Below are 21,843 nucleotides of genomic sequence, written 5' to 3'. Positions count from 1 at the left end.
GTCAACACATAGGTATAACGTGTTGTAAAAAGCGAGATGGAGGAATATAAAGTAGGGTCAGAGGCCAGCATGCCAGGCTGGGAGGGCCTGGGCTAGGGTAAGGTGAGTGAGGTGCCTGGGATGCAGGACTGAAGGAGGTGCCTGCTCTCAGGGCCTGGCAAGTGCAGGGGTGGCACTCGCATGACCCTGGCTCCTTAAATTTTGCGCCTTTAGCTGCCTTGCTGGCTTTAACCTCATCCTGGTCCTGCAGATAAGAAGTCATGGAGGGCAGGTGGCATTTGAACAGAGACACGAGGTGCTCTTGCAGTGGTCCTACAGCACGAGTGTGTTATCTGCAGGATGAGCTTCGGGGTGGGCAGGGGCGCTGGGCAGAATCCACTGAACAGAAGGCATCCTTGCCTCCCGAGTTTGCCATACACGGGGGTGGGGGGGTGGGGAATGCAGGGGACCAAGGGATGGAGAATGAGGAAGCGGTGAAGGAGGTCTGGGGGAAGACATTAGTGGGCAAGTATCTCCAAGGCAACTGGAGCCCACGGCTGCATCAGGCAGGGGTTTGTTCTCAGCTAAGGACCAGAACTCTCCCACAATACAACTGCATTTGATCTCAACACTGAGGGCATCTTCCTGAGAAGCCCGGCCTCTTCTGCATCCCCGATGTTTCAGTGTCTCCTTTATTTGGGGGTAGGGGAGGGAAGAGAGGTCCTTTCTCTGAAGAGGTCCTATTTCTTTCATATCTAAAGAATATGCTTATGCTTGCTTTCTACATGTGCTTAGTTTAAATGAACTGGCCAGAAGCCTGCAAATCCCTGTAAAAATGAAACCAGAGGTTCTCAAAGTGGGGTGCCCGTGCCAGCAGCATCAGCCTCGCCCATGAACTTGTGAGCAGGGCACTTCCTTGGGCCCCACCCCGGGGTGCTGCACCAGAAACAGTAACCAGCCCCCAAGGGATGCTGGTGCCTGTGCAGGTTTGGAGGCCACCGGTCTCGATGCGTGTCACCCAGGAGCAGGGAGGGGCCCGGGAACCTCACCTGGGCGGAGACACAAGACACGGCCTTCTTGGAGGGATGGCAGTCACCGGCCACCGGCAGCCCAGGGAGGGAAGCGAGTTACCTGAGGTCACCTGAGAGTGAGCAGGGGTGCTAGGCATGGCCCGCAGGTCCCATCCCCACCCGGACGCTCCTCTCCGCAATAGTTTATGAACCTCGTTGTAAAGACCCTGGAGAAGCCAGGGCCTATCCCTTACTTTTTCGTGTCCAAGATGCATGACAGTGATGCCCACGTGGACATTCACAGTGTTTTTAAAGTCCGCGCTTGTGACGTCCAGCCTCCCCAAGGTGGACAATGAGAAATGTGGTCGTGATGGATTTGGAATGGGAGGTGGCTGGGTTGGAACCCTCTTGCCGTGCCCCGGGAGCCGGTCAGAAATGAAGGACCAAGAGCAGAGGAAAAGGTTATAAAAATGTTTAGTCTTTGCTTTATTGAGTTACAACAAATGAGCAACAAGTTAGAAAAATTGCTTCTTTCCAAACTCCCTAGCCTTTTATTTGTGCAGTGTAGTCAAATTGGGGTGGTGGGGGGGGGGCGCTGCAAACCGAGTTCATCTTGCAACATTTACACCAGATACGTCTCCTGCTTTCTCCTCTTTAAAAGTTAGGACTAACGGGAGAAAAAAAGTGCACTCAGGAATCTAAAATTGGCCCAAAACAAACACACCACCAGCAAAAAAAAAAGTCAGTTCACGGTGAGGCTTCAAGCTGAAATCCTGTCAAATACCACACTGAAAAATGGCAGTTAGGGGCAGAAACAAAACCCAAAGTGGTCCGTCCTCATACCATCTGGACAGGAAGGTCCCTTTCCGTAGTAATTTCATGAAAGTAAAGCTAACGCTCACAGACGGGACAGCCCTTTCCTGGGGAACCCAAAAAGGTGCTTGAAAAGGACAGCCGCCTGCCCCCCCCACCGCCGGTCACCCAGCGCTGGCTGGGCCCCAGCTCTCACTGAGAGGCCGGGCCGTGCAGAAACCTGTAAGGGGCTGTGCAGAAAGCCTTGCGCCTGGCTGCACGGGAAGTCCAAAGGCGGCTGGGGGAAGAGGAGAAAATGGATTTGATTCGGAAGATCTGCCGTCTGTAAACTCTCTCCAAGTGGAGGCTGCCAGCTTCTCCCCGAGAAATCTCCTGCATTTCAAACTGCCTTTAAAAACGAATTCTCCCTACCTAAAATCCAGTAGATACAATGGCACTAATGCTAATGTTACCCCCTCTCCCAAAATTATTAAAATAAAAAGGAAAAAGAAAAGGAAGAAAGATAAAAAGCACGCGTGATCAGCCCTCCCTCCTGGAAAAAAAACAAACAAACAACCTTCCGATGGTAGTGTTGGAGATGGAAATTGCGCTTGATTAAAAAGGTAGCAAAATCCCCCCCATGGTACAAATTGGTTCCAGTAGCGCGAGAGGTGGGGGACAGGGCAGAGGAGCAAAGTATTTACAAGGAACCATTGAAAACGCAGTAGTAGGACTTTGGCACAACGAACAATTCCCACCCATCCTCTGGGAGGCGCCTGTGAGAGTCGCTGGGTTCCCGCCCGGGCAGGGACGGGCCAGTGGAGTAGTTCTGCTTGGAGCCTCTGGCCAGGTGGCCTCCCGCAGGTCTAGGAGGGAAGGAAGTTCTCTTCTTGCTTCAAAGACGGAGCATCCCCTTTGTCAGCAGAGCCGTCCTGACCGACCTCCCTAGAAGATGACACAAAACCAGAGAGACAAGGTGTCAGGAGGATGGCGTAAGGTGGTGGGGGCGTCCTGTTCCTGGCGCTGCTGGGAACATCCCCCTCCAAAGCCATGGGAGCAGGGGGAGGGCAAGACCGGACGGAGGAGAGGCCAACACCCTTCAAATTTGGGGCCCGGTTTAAAGCGTTCCCTGAGCCCAGTCTGACCTTATGGGAAGTGCCTGCAGAGCCAGGCGTTTGAACACAGGAGGGCTTTCTGAGGAAGTCGAGGAGGTGACCTGTGATTCTTTCCAGGGTCACAAGCCCCCATCACTATGGCTGTAGAGGCGGCCGGTCCCTAGGCTCCTGAAAGGGTCCGGAATCGGACAAACTGAGAGTCTGGCTCTGACCTTCCCCACGTACGCGCCTTGAGGCTGTGCACACATGGCTTACTCTGTCTAGGGCATTGTTTCGCTTCTGTAAATCGCGGAAGACGATAGCCTGATTGCAGCCATCTCACTGAGTTGTTTTGATTAAACAAGTTCGTATAGGTACCAGCATTTGGAATACTGCCTGGTACCTGGTATGATATTGATGCTTTCATTGTTTTTGTTAGATGGAGCCTTTTCCAGATACGGTAGGACATGTAATGATAACCACAACAAGATGGGACATTTTCAGTGTAATTTTAATTTAATGTTTATGTCCAACCCTCAGTGGCATTGGTATTACTACTATTCCCATTTTGTAAGTGAGGAAGTGAGCACAGAGAGGCTAAATAACTGGTCCAAGGTCACACAGTGAGTGGGCGGAGCCAGGATCCAACCCCAGGCAATCTCCGGAGTCTGTGCTCTTAATAAATGAACAGGGTTTGCCAGGAGTCAGTAAGGAGAAATGTTTCCTTCTCATCTACATTGAAGTGATGAAAATAGCCCCAGGACCTTGTTATGAGTTGAATTCTCTACCCCCTAAAATGCATGTTGAAGTCGTAAACCTCAGCACCCTGAGGCCCACCTTGGCCAGCCCCACACCCAACCCGAGTCCTACACACACAGCCTCTCCTTGCACGAGCCACCGCGTCTGCTCTGAAGGCAGGGCTGGCAGTCCTGTGCACGGGCACACGCCCCCCTGGGTGGGTCCACGGGGCACCGCCAGCCTTCTCTCGTGTCCCCAAGGAAGAGGCCTTCCCCGGCAAACAGGGTCTTTCACCGCCTCTGGAAAGGAGGCTGCTTCTGGTTAGATGTCTGCCCGAACAGTTCTCAGGGCCCCAAGAAATAAGGCCCAGGGCGGACAGACAGCTACTGTTCTTCCTTCCCCCGAACCGGGAAGCCGGATCCAGGGCGGGCTGTGCCCTGAGGTCAGTTAAACTCCCCGGGCGTCGCTGCTGTGATTCACACACCTGAGGGGCTGCTGGGAGGATTACAGACGAGTTGTGCAAAGCAGGCAGGTGCTCTGAAAATGTTGCTTAATTTTTCCTCCAGGAGGGCCAGGTGCAAAATGAGGGCCTGAGGCGTATAGGCAAACTCCCGTGCGTGCGTGCGTGTGTGCGTGCATGGGTGAGAGTAAACACATTTTCTCCCTCTCTCATAAATGAAACTGGACCCTTTCTCTCCAAGCCATTAGCAAAAACTCTCACTTTTTAAGATAAACCTCAACCTTAAGGTGGTTCTGTCTCTGGTAATGAATATTTCTGAGCCCCTGTGTAATTCCTTAAGGAGGTGAACATGCATCAGTCTCCAACCATAAGCATTAATAAAGAGAAAGTGCTAAACCAAGCCTTCAAAAAAATATCACAAGACTAGAGAGGTGACTTGGAGAATGGGGGATAGAGCCCCCCTTTTTTTTTGCTTTTGTAGAGACCCCTGGTGTCTGCAGAAGCAGGCTGGCACTGGAATCCTCCCAGTGGACCTGGAATCCTACAGGCACAGACATTGGCCACCACAGACTCTACAGCACTGGGTCTGAGCTTCGGGAGGAAGCTGCAAGGTCGTCGGCCCCTGTCCCCACAGGCACTACTCAGATGTCTCCACCACGGAGATACCCGCCTCTCCCCGAACACCGCCGGCACAGCAAACACTGCCTCCCACGCCGTCCCTTGCCATCTCAGGGACAGCGAGGAATGTTAAAAGCACCATCTAATTCTTTAGCAAAATCTGCTTCTCTCTCACTGTATCCGGGGGGAACATGAAACGGTTAGAATTCCTTCCCCTCGTGATGGCTTTGTTTCTCTTTCTCTTTCATTTCCCCTGCAGGGATCTCCAAAGCCCTGTGCACTTGGAGAGAATAACACTGTATTCCAAGAGAAAGGAAGACAAGCGCTGTGATAGTGATTTATTATCTTATAAAAGTCAAGTCGCCTTTCATAAGAGGGGGCTGGGTCTGATTTTAATAAGAGTTGAGATAAGGGAAACTCGGCCGCCCGGAGGGGGATGAAGCAATCTCCCGGCGAACAGGGAGAAGCCGACACCACCCCGAGCCGACCCGCACCAGGCACTGGCCAACTCGGGCCCATCTGGCAGGTGCTCTTTCCCTGCAGCGGCTGGGGAGCCTCAGGGTTGGGGAAATTGCTGAGACTTACCAGCCAGGTAAGTCTCCCCTACGCTGCTCTCGGGGAGTCTCAAGACAGAAGGAATCAGAGGGGCTTCTGGCCCCTCCTGCCCCCTTTCCATCACAGAATATGAGCCAGGGCTTTCAACAGCAAGTGGGCAAGCGGGATCACACCTGAAAGTCACTAGGCAGACGCCCGAGGGGGTGACATGTGCGAGCCTGAATCCCAGCTGCACCGATTCCCAGCTCCACGAGCTCGGACGCATCACCTGGCTGTGCCTCATTCTCATCGCCCGTAAACCGAAGGGAATCGTGCTGGCTTCAGGGAAGTGTGAACACCTGTGAGGTGCCCGAGCGGCGCCTGGCACGTAAGTGCTCAGCAACGTTACCCCTTGTCGCTGCTCCAGGACCCCCACCCCCCTGAGAGGCCATTCACAGTCTGAGCTCATACAAGTGGGGCCCCAACCCCAAAAGTCAGCCTTGAAAGACCGGAAGAGGATGGCCAAGTTCTCGTCCACACGGAGAAGAGTGTGCAGCTTCAGAGTCGGCGTCCACTGAGCAGGTGCCGGTGCCAATGCTGGTCCCTGTGTAGGGCTTCACTTACATCATCTCACTTAATCCCGACAACGGCAGACAACCGTGTTAGTAAGCGTTCTGGGCTGAATTACGGCTCTCGCTCCCTTGCGAAGCCCTAGTCCCCAAGGACTGCATTTGGAGATGGTGCCTTTAAGGGGGTAATTAAGGTTAAATGAGGTCATTGGGTGGGGCCCTGATGCATTATAAGAGGTTGTGCATGCAGAGAAAAGCCCATGTGAGGACACAAAGGGAAGGGTGTTGTCTTCAAGCTAAGGAGAGCGGTCTCACTGGCAACCAACCGTGCTGGCACCATGACCTTGAACTTTCAGCCCCCAAAACCCTGAGAAAATACATGTCTGTTGTTTACGCCACGCAGTCTGTGGTGTTCTGTTATGGCAGTCCCCGTTGACTAATACAGCAAGTATGAAGGTTGTAGGAACTTACACAAGTATAAAATAAAATGTCTAGGCATGTGGTGGTCTAGAATTTTCCACCCTCCACCCTCCACTGACCACTAGAGCAGAAAGGTGTGAACGCCTGGGCAGCTGCACTGAGATGCCTTTCCTCCTGCTCCTTCCTGGACTGTCCCGCGGGCTCTCAGACTTGCCCCATGGGACCACCTGCACAGAATCACACACAGTCTTCTTTCCTGGTGAATCAGAGGAGTTCCCAGAGAAAATCCGATTACATGCGAGTCGACCTGACACTCTGGCTATTGTCTCTGCACTTCTGTGACAGTGGGAACACAGGCAAGTCAAGGCCACGAAAGTCCCTCGGTGTGTTCCGTTCCCTCTGGCCTCAGGGCCTTAAGAGTATGTTATTCCTGCTGCCTGGAATGTTCTGGCCCCTTCTCGCCTTCCCCAACTTCTGTGTAACCTTTTACATTTCACTTCATCCAGAACCCACTCAGAGAGGCCTTCTCTGGCCCCTTATATCAGCTTAAATTTCTTTATTCTATATTCTGCCAGCACCACGAACCCTTCCTTCAAAACACTGGACAGTGCAGCAACGTTTGCTTTTTGTTTGATGGGAGATTGATTAAAGCCTTGTTCCCCATTACGGAGTGGGCTCTGTGGGGGCAGGGGCATGCGGGCACACTGGGCAGCCTGTAAATACCTGCTGGGTGAGTGAGCCAAGATACTCATCACAAATGTCACTGAACTAGCTCCTACCTCTCCTCAGGGCCTGCATCCTTCCTCTGAGAAACGAGGGACGTAGCTTTCATGATTCTTAAGTTGCTTCAAGCTCCCCAAAGCACAGTGAGAATTCCTAGTGTGAGAAGCTCCAGCATATTAGGTAAGTGGAAGTGACAGCAGTTAACTCTCCATTGGGCACCAGGACAGTGAGGCCAGGACAGTGAGGCTGCTCTAAAGTCCCTGAAAAGCATCGCCCAGGAAATATCCAGTGACCGAGTCCCCAACAGATGCTTCCCTCAAGCTGCCCCTACACTCAGAGAGCAAACGGTCCCGAACTCCTCTCCCCTGGCTGCTGTCATCTACTGTGGCCAATGAGTGATGGAAAAAAAATGAGAAGCAAAAGGATGGAAATACCAGATCCTGCATAACTGGGAGCCAGCTATCTTTGTTAATTCTTAGGTTGGTCCCATAAGTTGTTACTGAGCATCTGCTTGGGGTTGGGCCCTGGGGATTCAGAACTTAATGGAATATGGTCCCTGCCTTCAAGGGTTGTGGGGGAGAGACAGGGAAACAGATGATTCGAATATTTTTATCCACCCACTCATGCATCCAGCCATCCATCCACTATCCATTCATGCATCCATCCATTCGAATCTCTGTATTCGGACAGCTGATCCGAACAGTGTGGGTGCACACATATCCTGGATCCTGAATTGTAGCCAGGGTGCAACACCTGGCAGCCGTGACTCTTTTGAGCCAGGTGGACTATGAAAAATATTTTTTCCTGACATTTCACAAAACATATCTCTTCCCCAAAGCCACCCCTGATTATCAGGAGATGAATTTGTCGGAAATCAGGAGGCAGCAACATAGTGAATGAATGGTTGTGCATTGCTCGCCACTGCCACACAGAGTTAAGAAATGACCAAGTCCCGTTGGTTCAGCCGGGTGGTTTGGGTGACGTCGCTATTGGAGCGGCAGTGGGCTGTGGTGGCCGGGCCAGGCGCTGGCCTGACCGACGAGAGGACGGCCTCCGGCTCCACCAGCTGCTGGTCAAGAGACCCAGGGCAGGCGTCTCTGAGCCCCGGTTCTGTGAAAGGAGCCGGGCCCACCTCCTAGGACTGCCTTGAAGCTTAAATGACTTCATCGACGTGCTCAGAAGAACCCTGAGCACGCAGCACACACAAAGGAATAGAAACCCATAGTAAAGTCGCAGTCGAGCTGCAATATTCCATCTGGCCAAACAGCAAGGCATGTATGTCTGAAAATGTCTTGTTCAAGTGTTCTGACTCATGTTTTAGGAAAGGAGACGTTTGTTTTTCAGCTCCTTCCTAGGACAAGTCTCTCAATGGATGCCTCGATAATCGTTTGGACCCAGAGATGGAGTCAAGACAACCTGATTCGAGGCTTGGGAAGGATTCCTTATCTGTGTGTCTAACTTCAAGGCAGAGGGGGCCCTGGACCGAGTCGAACGCTGACGTGAGCCTTGCAAAGCAAAGTGTCAGCCAGAGGAACTGACCGGGGACACGCGTAACTCCTGCAGAGGAGACCATTCTAGAGTCGGCTCTCGGCCAGCCGCTCCCCCAAGTTCCTAATCTCTTGCGTGTGAGCCTCACGCAGCCGCTCTCCTGAAGTCAACCCGTGCGTTGTCTTCAGGGCGATATCATGCGTAATGACTGAACTCAACGGCGGGTTCCTAAACAAGCATGTATTTACATAAAGGCATCACTGAATACTTATACATTTCACAAGACCCACATGTTTGGTTCATATAAACTGTGAAGAAATTTGGAAAGTTTTTCCCCCCCGAATTGAAAGGTCTGGGGGCCACCACCAGGGCAGCCCCTCCCTGAACGCAACGGCACCTCCGAAACATCAGGAAGCCTGGGAGGGACAAGGGGTGTCCCAGGTGTTGAGTGGGTCCTAGCATCTTGTTCAGGAATATTCTGCAGCACACACCAGGGGCATTTATGAAAAATAAACATCAAAAATGGTTTCTGGGTGTTTTCCAGTTCTTCTCGGAGACAGCAAGTTCCTGCATCTCTGAGTTATCTGATGTTAACTCAAAAGTCATCTCCAGAAACCCTAGGTATGCCCCCGTCCCCTGCCACTGGGGGGAGGGCAACCAGAAATGGGAAATGCCGGTACACGTGAGAAAGGAAGAGGCGGAGATGACAGCGGGAAGCGTGAGGCTCAGGGGTGAGACCAAGGTGCTGGCTGGGGGCATGCAGGTAAGTTCTTTGGCTTCTGAGTCTCAGTTTCTGGGTTTATGAAGGTATAAAGGGCTTATCTCCCAGGCTGAGGGAATTGGATAAGAAGCCCCCCCCCACCCCAGCCCCCCATGGCCAGAGCACCTAGCTCAGCCTCTGCTACTCAGGAGGCTCTGCTCCACCCTCCTCCCTTTCTTCCCAAAGCTCCTCCCTATGGTTTAAGCACCGCTTTGTCTTCAGCTTCCCCTGGGCCTCAGGGGAGGGTCAGGCACAGTGGTGGCTGGCCCGGATGGGCATTTTCAACCCAGATGGGTGGTGGTAGCTGGGAGAGAAGGGGTGGGGACAGTGGTTGCAGGGGCCTCTGGGGAGCTGACACCCACAGACAACCTCCCACGTAGTGAAGGGCATTGGGAAGCCCCACCTGAGCTCACTCTGGGTTACAGGGCCACTTAGCATCCTTATACTCAAGCTCAGCAAATACGGTTAGTTCAGAATAGCTTTTGCCAGCTGTGGGAACATCGGGTTTCCTCATGGTTTGCCTTTCCTCATCATTAACGCAATCTTCACACTTGACTTTCCGTCTACACCAAACCCCTTTTTGTTTCTCAATGGCACCGTTCTTTTTCTTGTCTCTGGACCTTTGCCTTCTCTATTCCTTCCCCTTGAACCACTCTTTGCCTTGTCTGTGTACTTAGATAACTCCTTCCCATCCGCTAGCCCCTGAATCAGATGTCCCTTCCTCCAGGAAGCCTTCCCTGACCCCCAGCCTGGGTGCCCCTCCTGGATGCCTTCACACACAGCTGTCCATGTCTCTCCCACAGCCCAGATCACCCTGGCTAGTACAAGGGGGACCGACTGCCTCTGTCCCTGGCCTGACGGGGCTCCTTGTGAACGAGGACTGTGTCATCGGCCTTCTTCGTCACGTGCTCTCCGATGCCTAGCACAGCGCGGGGCATGCAGTAGCTGCTGGGGATGCATTTGCCGAATCGGACTGAACCCTGTTGCCTAAAGCAATCACGTCGAGTTGTGTCCTGTACCAGAAAAGGCCAAGGGCAGAAGACAGGGAAAGCTAGGAGTTTTCGGGCAGATTCTGATTGGACAAAAATATATTGCTCCTTTATTTTATGAGAGAGATAAAGGCTGGACTGGCAGGGTTTTATTAGAGAGTGGCCAGAGGGAGGACGGCACCAAGGTGGCCAGACAGAGGTGGGTAGTTGGTGCCGTTGGTGACGTCAAGAACCTATCCCTCTCTTCCCGTCATGGCCCCCGACCCTCTGGGCTGCATCCTCCCCCCAAACCCATCACTACTTCCTCCCGAAAAGTCAGAGGAGGAAGACTTGAAGGCATTCTGTGATTGGCTGCTTATTCAACTGCCCTTTTCACAGCTGATGGTACTGGCTAAAACCAGGTTTCGAGAAGACTTGATTTTTTTGCCAGGCGCCTCACTTTATTACCGAATACATGAATGAGCGAGTCACACGGCCGTGAACAAAGAGGCACAGCGATTTCCAGGGCCCCCTTTGGGACCCTACCCACCTTCCTGGAAGTCCTCACCCTTTACGTGACTATTTTAGAGGATGACCCCGGGTGGTGGGGAGGGGCTTCTGTTGCCTTTTAAGTGACCCATGGCGGAGCCAGCCCGGGCAGACTGTAAATAGTGAATGTTCCTTCTAGGTCCATGTGGCCCTTGGAATATTTGTGCTTTGGCCAAGGCGGACCTTTGCCCCCTGAACCCCACCCCCAGCTCCGACTCCTTTTCGAGCTCACCACCCAGCAAGCTGCCACGCTCAGGCCTGGATCTGCACAGGCGTCTTGGGAAGCACAAATACCAAGGGCTTGGGTGGCACGTCCCATTATGTGGATGACATGGCCATTAGTCACCATGGTAACCTCCCTGCCCAGGGCTTTGTGGCTCCACAGGCCTCATTTACACCAGTCTCTTCCAGACCCGAAGGGGTTGGGGGCCCAACCAGCACAGTGAGGAGCTCCTGCTCACCACACCTGTGCAAATGCCAGCCTTTAGGTTTGTAGAAACGACCCCGCATCTCCAGCCAGTAACCTTAGACACTTACTCTTCAAAAGTCCAAAAAGAAAAAAAGAGGAAAAGTTAAAAAAAAAGAAAAAACAGAAAAGACACATCTTTTCCATCTTTTTTCTTCTTACAGTAGCAAACACAAAACAGGTGGTTACAACTGCAACCGGACTTTAGACCAAACAGGCGCCCAAAGGTGGTGTCCAGGCAGGCCACCCGCCACCGTTCTGTCACCCACCCGCACAGCCTTTCAAGTGACATGAAATCTACCAGCCCCTGTTTTTCTTCCTAAAAAAAAACCCCAAAAAACCCCATCATCTTTGTCAACGTCTCTGTCCCCTGAAAACTCTACTGACTTGAGCAACAGAAGGAAAGAAACCCAGCCTCCTCCCCTAGCGGCCCCGGGGGGAAAAGGTGCCATTACCTGCCTAGGCCCGGCCGGCCTCCGTGGGGACGCTGTCGGAGTCTGAGTCGGCCGGCTCCGCGGCGCCTTCGGGGGCCGTCTGACCCCAGCCGTCCGACCGGTCGGAGATGGCGTCCTCCTCTCCCACCGTCACCTCCACCCAGTCCACGACACCCGACTCCTCGTTCTCGTCGCTGCCCTGGCCGTCCCGGCTGCTGCCCTCCGACCTGTCCGAGGTGGCCTCTGAGGGCTTTGCCGGCAAACCATCTTTCGCTGGCTCGCTGCTGCCCACTTTCGCCCTGGGCACCAGCTTCTCCAAGTCCTCTTCGTGGAGCTTTTTGGGGTCCGTGTGGAACTGCGGCCCCACCTCGCTCCCGTTCTTTGGGCTCTCGGTGACGGTGACAACCACGGCTTTCGCTGCCTTCCTCGACAGGATGTCGTAGCCGTGGTCCTCCGCTACCTGCTGCTGCTGGTACTGCTCCAGCCACTTCAAGGTCCCCGTTTTCAGCAAGCATCTGTTCTCCTTGAACCAACGCACAATTTCAGTCCGGACCAGGCCGGTCTTTGCTGCTAACTGGTCGTACTCCTGGGGCGTAGGCCACTGGGTTCTTGCAAACGTGCTCCTCAGGAGATGCACCTGTTCTTGACTTGTAGCGATTGCTGGTGAAGGGCTGGGCAGGGAGCTGACCAACTGGGCACCGGAGAGCTGGTCAAGGCGAGACAGAGCACCGTTGGGGGCCAGCACATCCTGGCCTTTTTTCACGGACCCCATGGAATCCAAGACCGCTTGTTCCATGCTGTCCCGAAGCTTCCGCCGCTCCGAGAACCAGGAGTCGACCTCCCTCCTGCTCAGCTTCGTCTCCACCCTTAGCCGATCTAGTTCCGCTTGGGTCGGGAAAGAGCTTTTCAAAAAGCTGTCTTCCAGGATTTTAACCTGACCCTGTGTTTTCTCTTTGTACTTCTGCGGGGCAAAGTCTGGGTAGGCGTGGTACGTGCGGCCGTGTCGGGAGGCCGAGATGGCCAGCTGGTCTTTGGCAATGGATTCGCTGGTGATGTGGACGATGCCCCTTTGACACCGATACCGGTGGTCACTGAACCACTTCTTGATCTCGCTCCTGGCAAGGCCGGTCAGCTCGATGAGCCGGTAGACCTCGGCGTCATCCGGGAACTGGCTCTTGAGAAAGCTCGCCTTGAGATGGGCTATCTGCTCCTTTGTCTTCTTGCGTTCGCTGGCCGGAGTCAGCACAGGGCTGGACAGCTTGGGTGGGGGCTCTGGCACCTGAGCGATGTGTGGGCGCTTGGGCTCGGGGGCAGCGTGGGGAGTCACTAAAGGTCTCTTCTGGCCATGATTGGTCACCCCGGCCACGGCAAGAGTGATAGGGGAGCAAGACACGGTCGCTGGCCCGCTGGTCACCTGCGTCAGCACCAGGTTGGTCTGGCCGAGGATCTGACACGGCACAGCTGTTTGCAGGATGGGCTGCGGGATCTTGGCGGGGGCCAGCTGGGTGGGCAGCACAGTGATTGTCGGGGGGACTGTCTGGATGGTGCCGTTGAACATCTTCTTCCGGGCCTCCTCCACCTCCTCCGGGGACCAGCTGATCCCGTGCTTCAGGCGCTGGGTGGCGAACCAGATTCTGATGTGCTCTTCGGGGTGTTTGGAGGCGGCCGTCAGCCAGGACAGCTCCGCCTGGGTCGGGTAAGGGAACTTGTTGAAGGAGTTGATCATGGTGGCGTTCGTGTCCAGCGCGGAGTTGTATTTGGTAGTATTCAGCGGGACGGGGACCTTGGGGACAAGGTTGATATTTGGTGGGAGCTGGACAGAAGGCATGACGTGCCCTAACTCCTGCAGTAGCTCCACACTTCCGAGTCTCGAGAGGATCTCGGCTGCATCTGTCACCAGGCGAGCGGTCCCCTCCACGTGGTTCTCGGGGGCGGCCTCCTCAGGCTTCTTGGGCACCTTCTTGGCATCCGCTTTCGGTTTCCCTGGCCTCATGATGGGAGTCTTACTCACCGAGATCCCAGGGTCAGCGTCACTGCCTCCAGGGCCGCTGGTGGTGATGGACACGATGTGGTTGGTGGCCTCGATGGACTGTTCCAGGACAGTTTGGTTATTGCGCTTGATCAGCTTCAGCTTGAAGTTGGTCTCCCCGGGATGGAACTTGGAGTTGTGGTCGGACAAGGAGTCGTACTTTTTGGTGGTGAAGTTGCACTCAGCGCACACGTAGAGGGGGTTCAGGATCACGTTGGGGTGCTGCATGTCCACGTGCTCCGTGAACTCGTTCAGGTTCTGCGTGGAGTAGGGGCAGTATTTGCACTCGTAACCGCCTTGGAGCTTTTTGGAAGGGTTCTCCCCTGTCGATTTCACCTCTATCACTTCGTTTTCTTTGGAAGCGTTTTCGGGTTCTGCTGCCCAATTACCCTTGGCCGTTTCAGCCTGGGGCGTGCCGATCCCTTTCTCTTTGGCCCTGTCTCCTTCCTCGGGCACGTCTTGTTCTAGCACTTGGGATGTCCGCACCATGCATGGGGTGGTAGACTTGCGTTTGCTCGCCATGCTGCCCGTCTGTGTGTGATGGCTTATTTTGGGGTGGGGATGGGGGCGGGGCACGTAGGGGAGAGGCCGTGAAATTTTTGGAACAAATAAGGTCAAAGAAAGGCTCTTGGCTTTATTCCCCCTCCAGTGACTTTGGCTTCCCTTCAATGCTGAAGTCTAGTGTTTGAGTTTCCAGAATGATCTCAGCACAGAAAACTGTAACTGCTCCAACCATTAAACACGAGACGCAGCATCGTATCTGTGGGACAAGAACAAAGATGGGGTCAGTGTTTATTTACAAGGCGAAATAAACGAGCATTTCTTTCTTTAAAAAGAAAATAATTTGAGCTCTTCACATGAATTTCCTTCTTTCTTTTTTTTTAATCCTCACCTGAGGAAATGTTAGATGATTTTAGAGAAAGAAGAGGGGGATGGCGGGGGGGGAGAGAGAGAGAGAGAGAGAGAGAGAGAGAGAGAGAGAGATACATTGCTCAGTTGCTTCCCGTATGCACACTGATCAGCAATTGAAACTGGAACCTGGGCATGTGCCCTGACTGGGGATCAAACCCACAGCCTTTCAGTGTATGGGACGATGCTCCAAGCACCTGAACCGCCTGGCCAGGGCAACTGGCATTTCTTTCTGAGTTGCAGTCATGACCCACCACAACTGGCACCCAGAGCGTAAACACCCAGGTGAGCTCCACGTGGGCGCACATAAAAATGACAGATCACATCCTTACGTTCTTCTCTTCCCTTCCCTGGGGAGGGGAGTAGGAACGGGCCCAGAGCACGCAGAGGAGGCTGCAGCCCACTTGCTCACATGTAGAGACAAATGCCCACGGAAAAGCGACACAAGTGCTGAGGTCTTCTGGAGCGGTGGGCGGAGTGGTGGGGGGAAAACCGCAGGTGAGATGCGGCTGGGCTCTCAAGCGGCTCTAACTGCTGGCACATCAGAAGCAAGACACTTCCCTGGGGCCGGCCAGTGGCATGTGTATGGGCATCAGAAAGCAGATACAAGTTTTTGTCTCTTATCATAAAACTGAAATCACTATAGGTGCTCCAGAAAACGCAGTGAAGTATAAAGAAGAAAAAAAAATCACCCCGATATTATAGTTTCTTCATTTCACCTGAGAGGTTCCCCATTCCTATAAATATGGAGCAACATAATGATGTAAAAATGGCTGCATGACACGACATTGCAGAGATACACCATACAGGATGCATTTCGCTGCTCAACTTTTGTGGGACATTTATTTCCAATTTTTGGCTCTTAACAAAACTGAGACGGACACCCCGAATCCTTACTTCTATCGCTACTTTTGGACGGATGCTTAGAAACAGAAGCACCGGGTTGAAGAGGATCGCCGTGTTAAGTTCTCTCGACTCAGAAGGCAGAGTCTGTGTACCAGCGGGCCCTCTCCCTGGCAGCAAATGCGTGGCCAGCTTACCACTCAACCTACGTGAACTGTTACCATGAAAAAGCCTTGCTGATGACGTAGGTTAACACTGTCTTCATGTGCTTTTGTCCTTTTTCTTTTTTAAAGGTTGTATTTTCTTGATTATGCTATTACAATTGTCCTGATTTTTCTCCTTTGCCCCACTGCCTCAGTTAATCCCCACGCCATTGTTCATGTCCATGGGTCATGCGTAGAAGTTCTTGGGCTCCTCCGTCTCCTGTACTGTGCTTTACACCCCCCTGGCTATTCTGCAACTACCTATTTGTACTTCTTACTCCCCTGTTTTGTCCTTTTTCTTGATTGCTATTAAGGGTGACCGGTTTTCAAAGACTTACTTGCCATTTGTATTCTTTCTTTGTGAATTGTCTGTTTATGCCATTTTTACAGTGTGAAGCTCAGTGGTTTTATTATTAATTTGCCAGGCTTCTCTCTATAGTAGGAATATCAGTACTTTATTGGTTGCAAAACTTTCCCAGTCTATCATTTTACCTTTTAGTTTTTTTATATGGTGCTTTTCATGTTTTACATGTGAAATTTTAAATTTTAAGGTAGCAGATTTATCAATCTTTTATGGCTTCTTTCATCATAATTTCATACACACAAAGTAATTCCCTGCCTTGATAGTCAAGACATATTATTTTGTGTTTTCTTCAGAGCGTTTTAGCTTTATTTTTTACATTTAACTCATCTGGAATTGAAGTGATCTTGCATTAAGCTGTAAGATACACCTGTAGCCATGTTCTTAAAAGTTACCAGTGAGCCCTGGCTGGCATAGCTCAATGGATTGAGCGTGGGCTTCGAACCAAAGTGTCGCAGGTTCGATTCCCAGTCAGGGTACATGCCTGGGTTGCAGGCCATGACCCCCAGCAACCACACATTGATGTTTCTCTCTCCCTCCCTTCCCTCTCTAAAAATAAATAAATAAAATCTTTTAAAAAATATTAAAAAAAGTTACCAATGGTGCCATGAGCCTGTAGTATGCATCTTTTCTCATGAATTTTTGAAACTATCATATTATGTTACATTATGTTACATTATGTTATGTTATACTAGGGTGTTTCTGGGGCACTGTTCATGCTGCTGGTCTAGCTGTTGCAGCTGTTATGCTTCACGAACTTTTCGTAGATTAGAGCATGTTTTAGTCTGTAGTGGAGTGAGGTCCTTGTCACTCTTCTTTTGCAAAACAGTTCCGGACTCCTTTGATGAACTATTCACATAAATCAATTCCCATGAATCAGAACCATGTGCAAAATCAAATAGAATGTTGGTTGTGATTGCATTAAACAAGCACTAATTTGGGAGCCCGGGTACAGTTTGTTTATTAGGGGGCAGGATAGGTTAACAGAACCCAACCTGGGGAGCCAAGGGGCTGGGCCATGCTGAGCACCCAAATGCGTGGGCTGATGTAGCGTGGGGCTTTCATTGTGTGGCTAGAGGAGGAGGGGGAAGCATTTTGAAAGAAAGCCAGCTGGCAGCCGGGGCAGGGGAATGGAGGAGGTGGCGTATCTCCTCCTGCCCCCTCTCTTTGCCTTGGGTTTCGGTCCCACTGGCAAGAGTGTTCAAGGCAGGAAGTGAGGACTCAGTTTCACGAGCTACTCTGGGGGACTCGGGGCCCACAGCCATCCGCTTAGGGGCTTGTGGCTGGAACAAAGCGGGGGAGGGTATTTACTGACTTGTTTGTCTCTTCCTCTAGAACCATGCTCCCGATATGATATGGCAGCCGCATGTGGCTCTCTAAATTTAAATTAACTTTTAAAAACCCACATTCTCAGTCATCATACTAGTCACATTTCAAATGCTCAAGAGCTGCATGTGGCTGGCGGCTCCGGTTTTAAATAGTGCAGGGCGTTGCTATCGAGGGGTGCTTTACTGAATGGTGCCGTTCTAGAATAGAAACTCCACAAGCCCAGAGACCTTGCTGGGGTTCCCCAGAGCCCACAACAGCACCTGGCACATAGCATGCTTTCCACGAATACCGGCTGCATAGTGCAGCGAGCCCAAGAGTGCTGCCTGGTGGAGGCAGTGGCTGACGCGGAGGGATGGAGCACAGACACACCTCGTCCGGGTGCTCAGGAATGTGTGTGCCTGTGCCTGTGTGCACGTGTGTGCACGTGTGCACACATGCATGTTTGTATGTGCTGGGTCGTGTATGAGTGGAGGAACTGGTCCTACTGAAACAGCGGCATGGGACTAAATTTGTACCCAGTAGCCAAGAAGCTTGGGCATGTGAATTCTAGCGTTTTAAAGAGAGGGAGCAAAGGGAGACTTTTCTCCTGCAGAACAAAGACATTAATCAGGCAGAAGTGGGTGCAGGGGAGAAGAGACCTTTCTTACAGAACTCCCCTTATCTAGAATGATTTAAATCTGTAGATAAGTAAGGCTGAGAAATGAGCCAGATCGAGGTGAGACATCTTAAAAGCTTCCCAGTGTTCCCCAAACTGCGGTTCAGAATAAACAGTATCTTCTAAAATTTAATTGGCAACCGGGAATCCAAACCACAGCCGACTGAAAAGCAGGAACCACGAAGAGAGGGAAGAGACAAAGAGGGGAGGGCTCCGGAGACGCTGAGCCTTTGAAGAATCATCTCTGGGCGTTCCACCGGGGGGCTGCGAGAGCCACTGCCCTGGGGGGGACGAGTCCTGGCGGACAAGGAGCCGCAGAGAGAGCGGTGCCTGTCTTTTTGGGAGTCTGCGAGCCACCGGTGAGGTCAGGGCCAGCACCTCGAGGTCCGTGCTCGCCCGCGTGAAGGCTACAGTGTTTCTGGCATAGTCTGCAGGTTCAGTGTACGCCGGTCGAAGTTGGCAAAATAAAAATAAATGAATGGCCAGATGAATGAATGAATAAAATGCATGTTAAACTCCGACGCAGCCCCTTCTGTGCCGTGCGGTGAGTGTCGCAACAGACCAGCTCTGTGCGCTGGGTCTCACCCTGGGCCAGCTTCCCAGTGGGTCTGAACTGGGCACAGGCGCACCCTGGACCAACCTGCTAGCACTCCCCTTAAAGGACTTCAGCATATGAGTTTTTTGGGGGGACACAATTCAGCCCATAGTGGCTGTACCACCTAAATACCCCCCGATAGCACAAACATGACTTACGCACACTGTCAACAGTTACTGACCGAGCCCCTGAGGATGCTAGATGCGGTTCTAGGTGCTGGGGATAAGGCGTGAACAGACAGGAATCTCTGCTCTCGCAGAGCTCAAGTTCCTGAGGATGACACTCAGAAGCGGGACAGCTGGGAGACACCATGGAGAGAAGTCAAGCAGGAAGAGCATGTGTGGGTGGCGCAGGGGGGACGTGAGACCTTCAGCAGGGAGCCCGGGGACCCCCCCACCCCGAGAGAAGGGGGCAGTGAGCCTTTGGATGCGCACAGACAAGAAGGAGGGAGAGTTGATGAAACACGGAGGGGCTGGCTAACGGCTCGACAGGGAAAGGAACGTTCTTCTCAGAAATAAAACGGCCGTGACGGTGCTGAACTGAAGTTCTCCATACTTGGTTGCCGAGTCCGCAGAACAACCATGCAAAGCCGCTGTTTTTAGCCTCAATTTACAGAAGAAAGGACCCAGGCCAGGGAGGTGCTGTGCCTGGCCCAGAGTCACATGGCTGGTCTGTGGCAGAGCTGGGATTTGGACAAAGTCTGATCACACTCTCGGCACACCCCACGGCCGGCCGCGGCTGGGTAAGCAGGCCTCCCACGGCGGGGCAGGATTCCACCAGGCAGAGAGAGAAAGGCAGAGAGACTTCAACCACAGTGCTCCCAGGCGGCGGAGGCAGCAAGAGCGAGGAGCCATCGGGGAGGAATGACGAGGCCCGGGGTTGGGGGCAGGGCGTGAGGGAGGAGCGGGGAGGAGGCTGACACTCCGGCCGGGCCAGACCGTGAGGGGTCTGGAAAGCCACACTAAGAAGTTGGGATTTCATTCTGCCGGCAACAAAGGCCCTTCAGGCCCGGTCACATGAGCAGCAGGGTCCCGGAGCAGGCGTGGGGGGAGGAGGGAAGAGAAGGCACACCAGTGAGGGAAGGAGTCCCCAAACCCGGCAGGTGAACAATCATCACGACTAACCCCAAGTTACACAGTCAGGGCCCGGGCTGCTAAGAGACACTCTTCTCTCCAGCCTCCAAATGTGTCCTTTAAGTAGATACTGAGGGTTCTTCACTGGACACCTGGAACTTTCTTGCATGCAGTTGGGACTTCCTTCCCCACCAAGGAATGGCTGGAGGCTTTGGGTTTAAAGGTGGCCAAACTGTCCTTTTAGCCATTTTCCCAAAGATGACAGCTCACATTCACTGAAGGCTTAGCATATACCAAGTACTAAGAGCTTCACTTCTCAAAAACCCTGTGCAGCGATTGGGGCTCAGAGAGGTTAAGAGCTGGGCCAAGGTCACACAGCCTGGGGCCATGCAGCTGGGATACAAGCTTTACGTGCAGACACATTGGTTGCCTGGGGATCTTGTTAAAACACAGACGCTCATTCAGTACATTGTTTCCAACAAGCTCCCAGGGAGGACGGGACGCACTGCAAAGGTGGAGCGTACTGGAGTCTCTCCACGCCTCCCCAAGTAAGCGCTTCCCAGGGTCACGCCCTTGGCCTTCCCCATCCCCTCATGCCCCTCATTTCCAGGGGCAGTGTGGTAGCATTTCCTGACCTTTCCCTACAAGTGGCCTGTGGCCCTTGTGGGGGGTGGGGGGCGGCGGGGGGAGAATGGGTCAGACCAGACCCTGGAAACCCTTCTCTTGGTGGCTGAAATGCACCCTGGCTGTCAGAGGAGGGAATGTCTTAGGGCTGGACTGCTCTAGGCAGGTATCTGGGGAATGAGACATCGGAAATTCCCCAAGGCCAGCAGGTCTTCAGCCGGGCGGGGGGGCTCAGAGGTCAGAGCAGGTGGCAGAGCCTAGGCCCTGGGGGCTGCTGGGGCGGGCGTCTTGCCTGTCACAGGGAGCGCACAGGTGAGGTTCTCGGAAGTCACACCTTCCACAGCTTCGGGCTTTGGGGGAAGTGGGCACTTCTCATTTCAGAGCCGTCCCCGGGACTGTCAGAGGGAATAACAGGGCTCTCCCGGCGCTTTCAAAGGAGGCATGTTGTCGAGACATCAAAGCCGGAAAGGACGCTTTTAGCTTTGCTGGGTCTTCTGACAGGGCTGTTAACAGATTCCGCCTCAGTTCATCGAGGGGCGATTCTGTGTGTGTGTGTGTGTGTGTGTGTGTGTGTGTGTGTGTGTGAGAGAGAGAGAGAGAGAGAGAGAGAGAGAGAGAGAGAGAGAGAGAGACTGTTCCTTTGTGCTTTAACATCACAACGCATCACGCTCCTGGCCCCCAGGAAGGAATGCTGACAGCTGGGGGCTGGGCTGGAGAAAGGAAATGCATGCTGGGGTCCTGGGCTTCACTCTCAGCTCCTGGCCACACAGCTTTCTCTTCATCTGTGTCTGTCCTTGCCTCCCGTTTTCTCATCTGTGAAATGGGAATTTCTTCTGAAAGGTCATCAGTTACCCTGAGTTAATTCCTGACTTGTACTGATTTCTCCCCAGCCTCCTTGCAATCTGAACGTGAATTTCAGGGTGGGCCTACAGTGTGTGTGGCTCCCTAACCTCCAGACGCCACCTGGGGGGCTCAGTCACCACACCCATTCCTGAACCCCCATCCACACTCATTCAACCCAATCGCCACGGATCTGAATTCCTAACAAGCAGCCACGTGGTCTGGTGGCCTCGGCAAGAAGACACCACTTGGCTGCTCCTGATTCAGAAGGGGTGGGCCCAGGGCACCTCCGTGCCACGAAGACGGGAGGTGTTCCCAGCTGGCATTCCACACTGACGCTGAAACTAGAAACGGCTGGTGTGGCTCAGTGGACTGAGTGCCAGCCTGAGAACTGAAGGGTCACCGGTTCAATTCCCAGTCAGGGCACATGCCTAGGTTGTGTGGGCCGGGTCCCCAGTTGCGGGGGCGGGTGTGAGGGGCAACTTATCTATGTTTCTCTCACATCGATGTTTCTTTCCATCTCTTTCTCCCTCCCTTCCGCTCTCTCTGAAAATAAATAAAATCTTTAAAAAAAGAAACGAGTGACGAGCTCAAGCTCCCTGTAGTCCCAAGGGCTGTGACGAGCCAGAGGATCGAGCCAGTGGGAAGGGGGAGAACTGCACGAAATCCTGATGGCGGAAGAGAAGGGAGCAGAGAGCCCCGGGTGCTGGGTAATGAGCCGCCTTCAGCAGCAGCAGGGGCCGAGCAGCGGAGCTGGAGCTGGTGGTTGGGGGAGGCGAG

At 53.1% G+C, this 21,843-nt stretch overlaps 1 protein-coding gene across 3 annotated transcripts in view; it reads right to left on the bottom strand.

Moving 5' to 3' along the window:
- Positions 1-1,451: 1,451 nt before the first annotated feature.
- ZHX2 (zinc fingers and homeoboxes 2) overlaps positions 1,452-21,843 on the bottom strand; it is a 134,831-nt gene continuing 114,439 nt past the window's right edge. For all 3 annotated transcript variants that reach the window (XM_045860774.1, XM_045860776.1, XM_045860775.1), the window contains exons 3-4: positions 11,624-14,391; positions 1,452-2,726 (exon numbers count right to left, since the gene is read on the bottom strand). In XM_045860774.1, the coding sequence (XP_045716730.1) occupies positions 11,628-14,153 (2,526 nt within the window). In that variant the 5' untranslated portion in view covers positions 14,154-14,391 and the 3' untranslated portion in view covers positions 1,452-2,726; positions 11,624-11,627. The remainder of the gene's footprint in view (positions 2,727-11,623; positions 14,392-21,843) is intronic.

The sequence above is a fragment of the Phyllostomus hastatus genome, unplaced genomic scaffold, assembly GCF_019186645.2.
Source record: "Phyllostomus hastatus isolate PE091 unplaced genomic scaffold, TTU_PhHast_1.1 phas_scaffold_21, whole genome shotgun sequence".
In the NCBI taxonomy this organism is placed as follows: Eukaryota; Metazoa; Chordata; class Mammalia; order Chiroptera; family Phyllostomidae; genus Phyllostomus; species Phyllostomus hastatus.
This window is presented reverse-complemented; position numbering and strand designations above follow the sequence as displayed.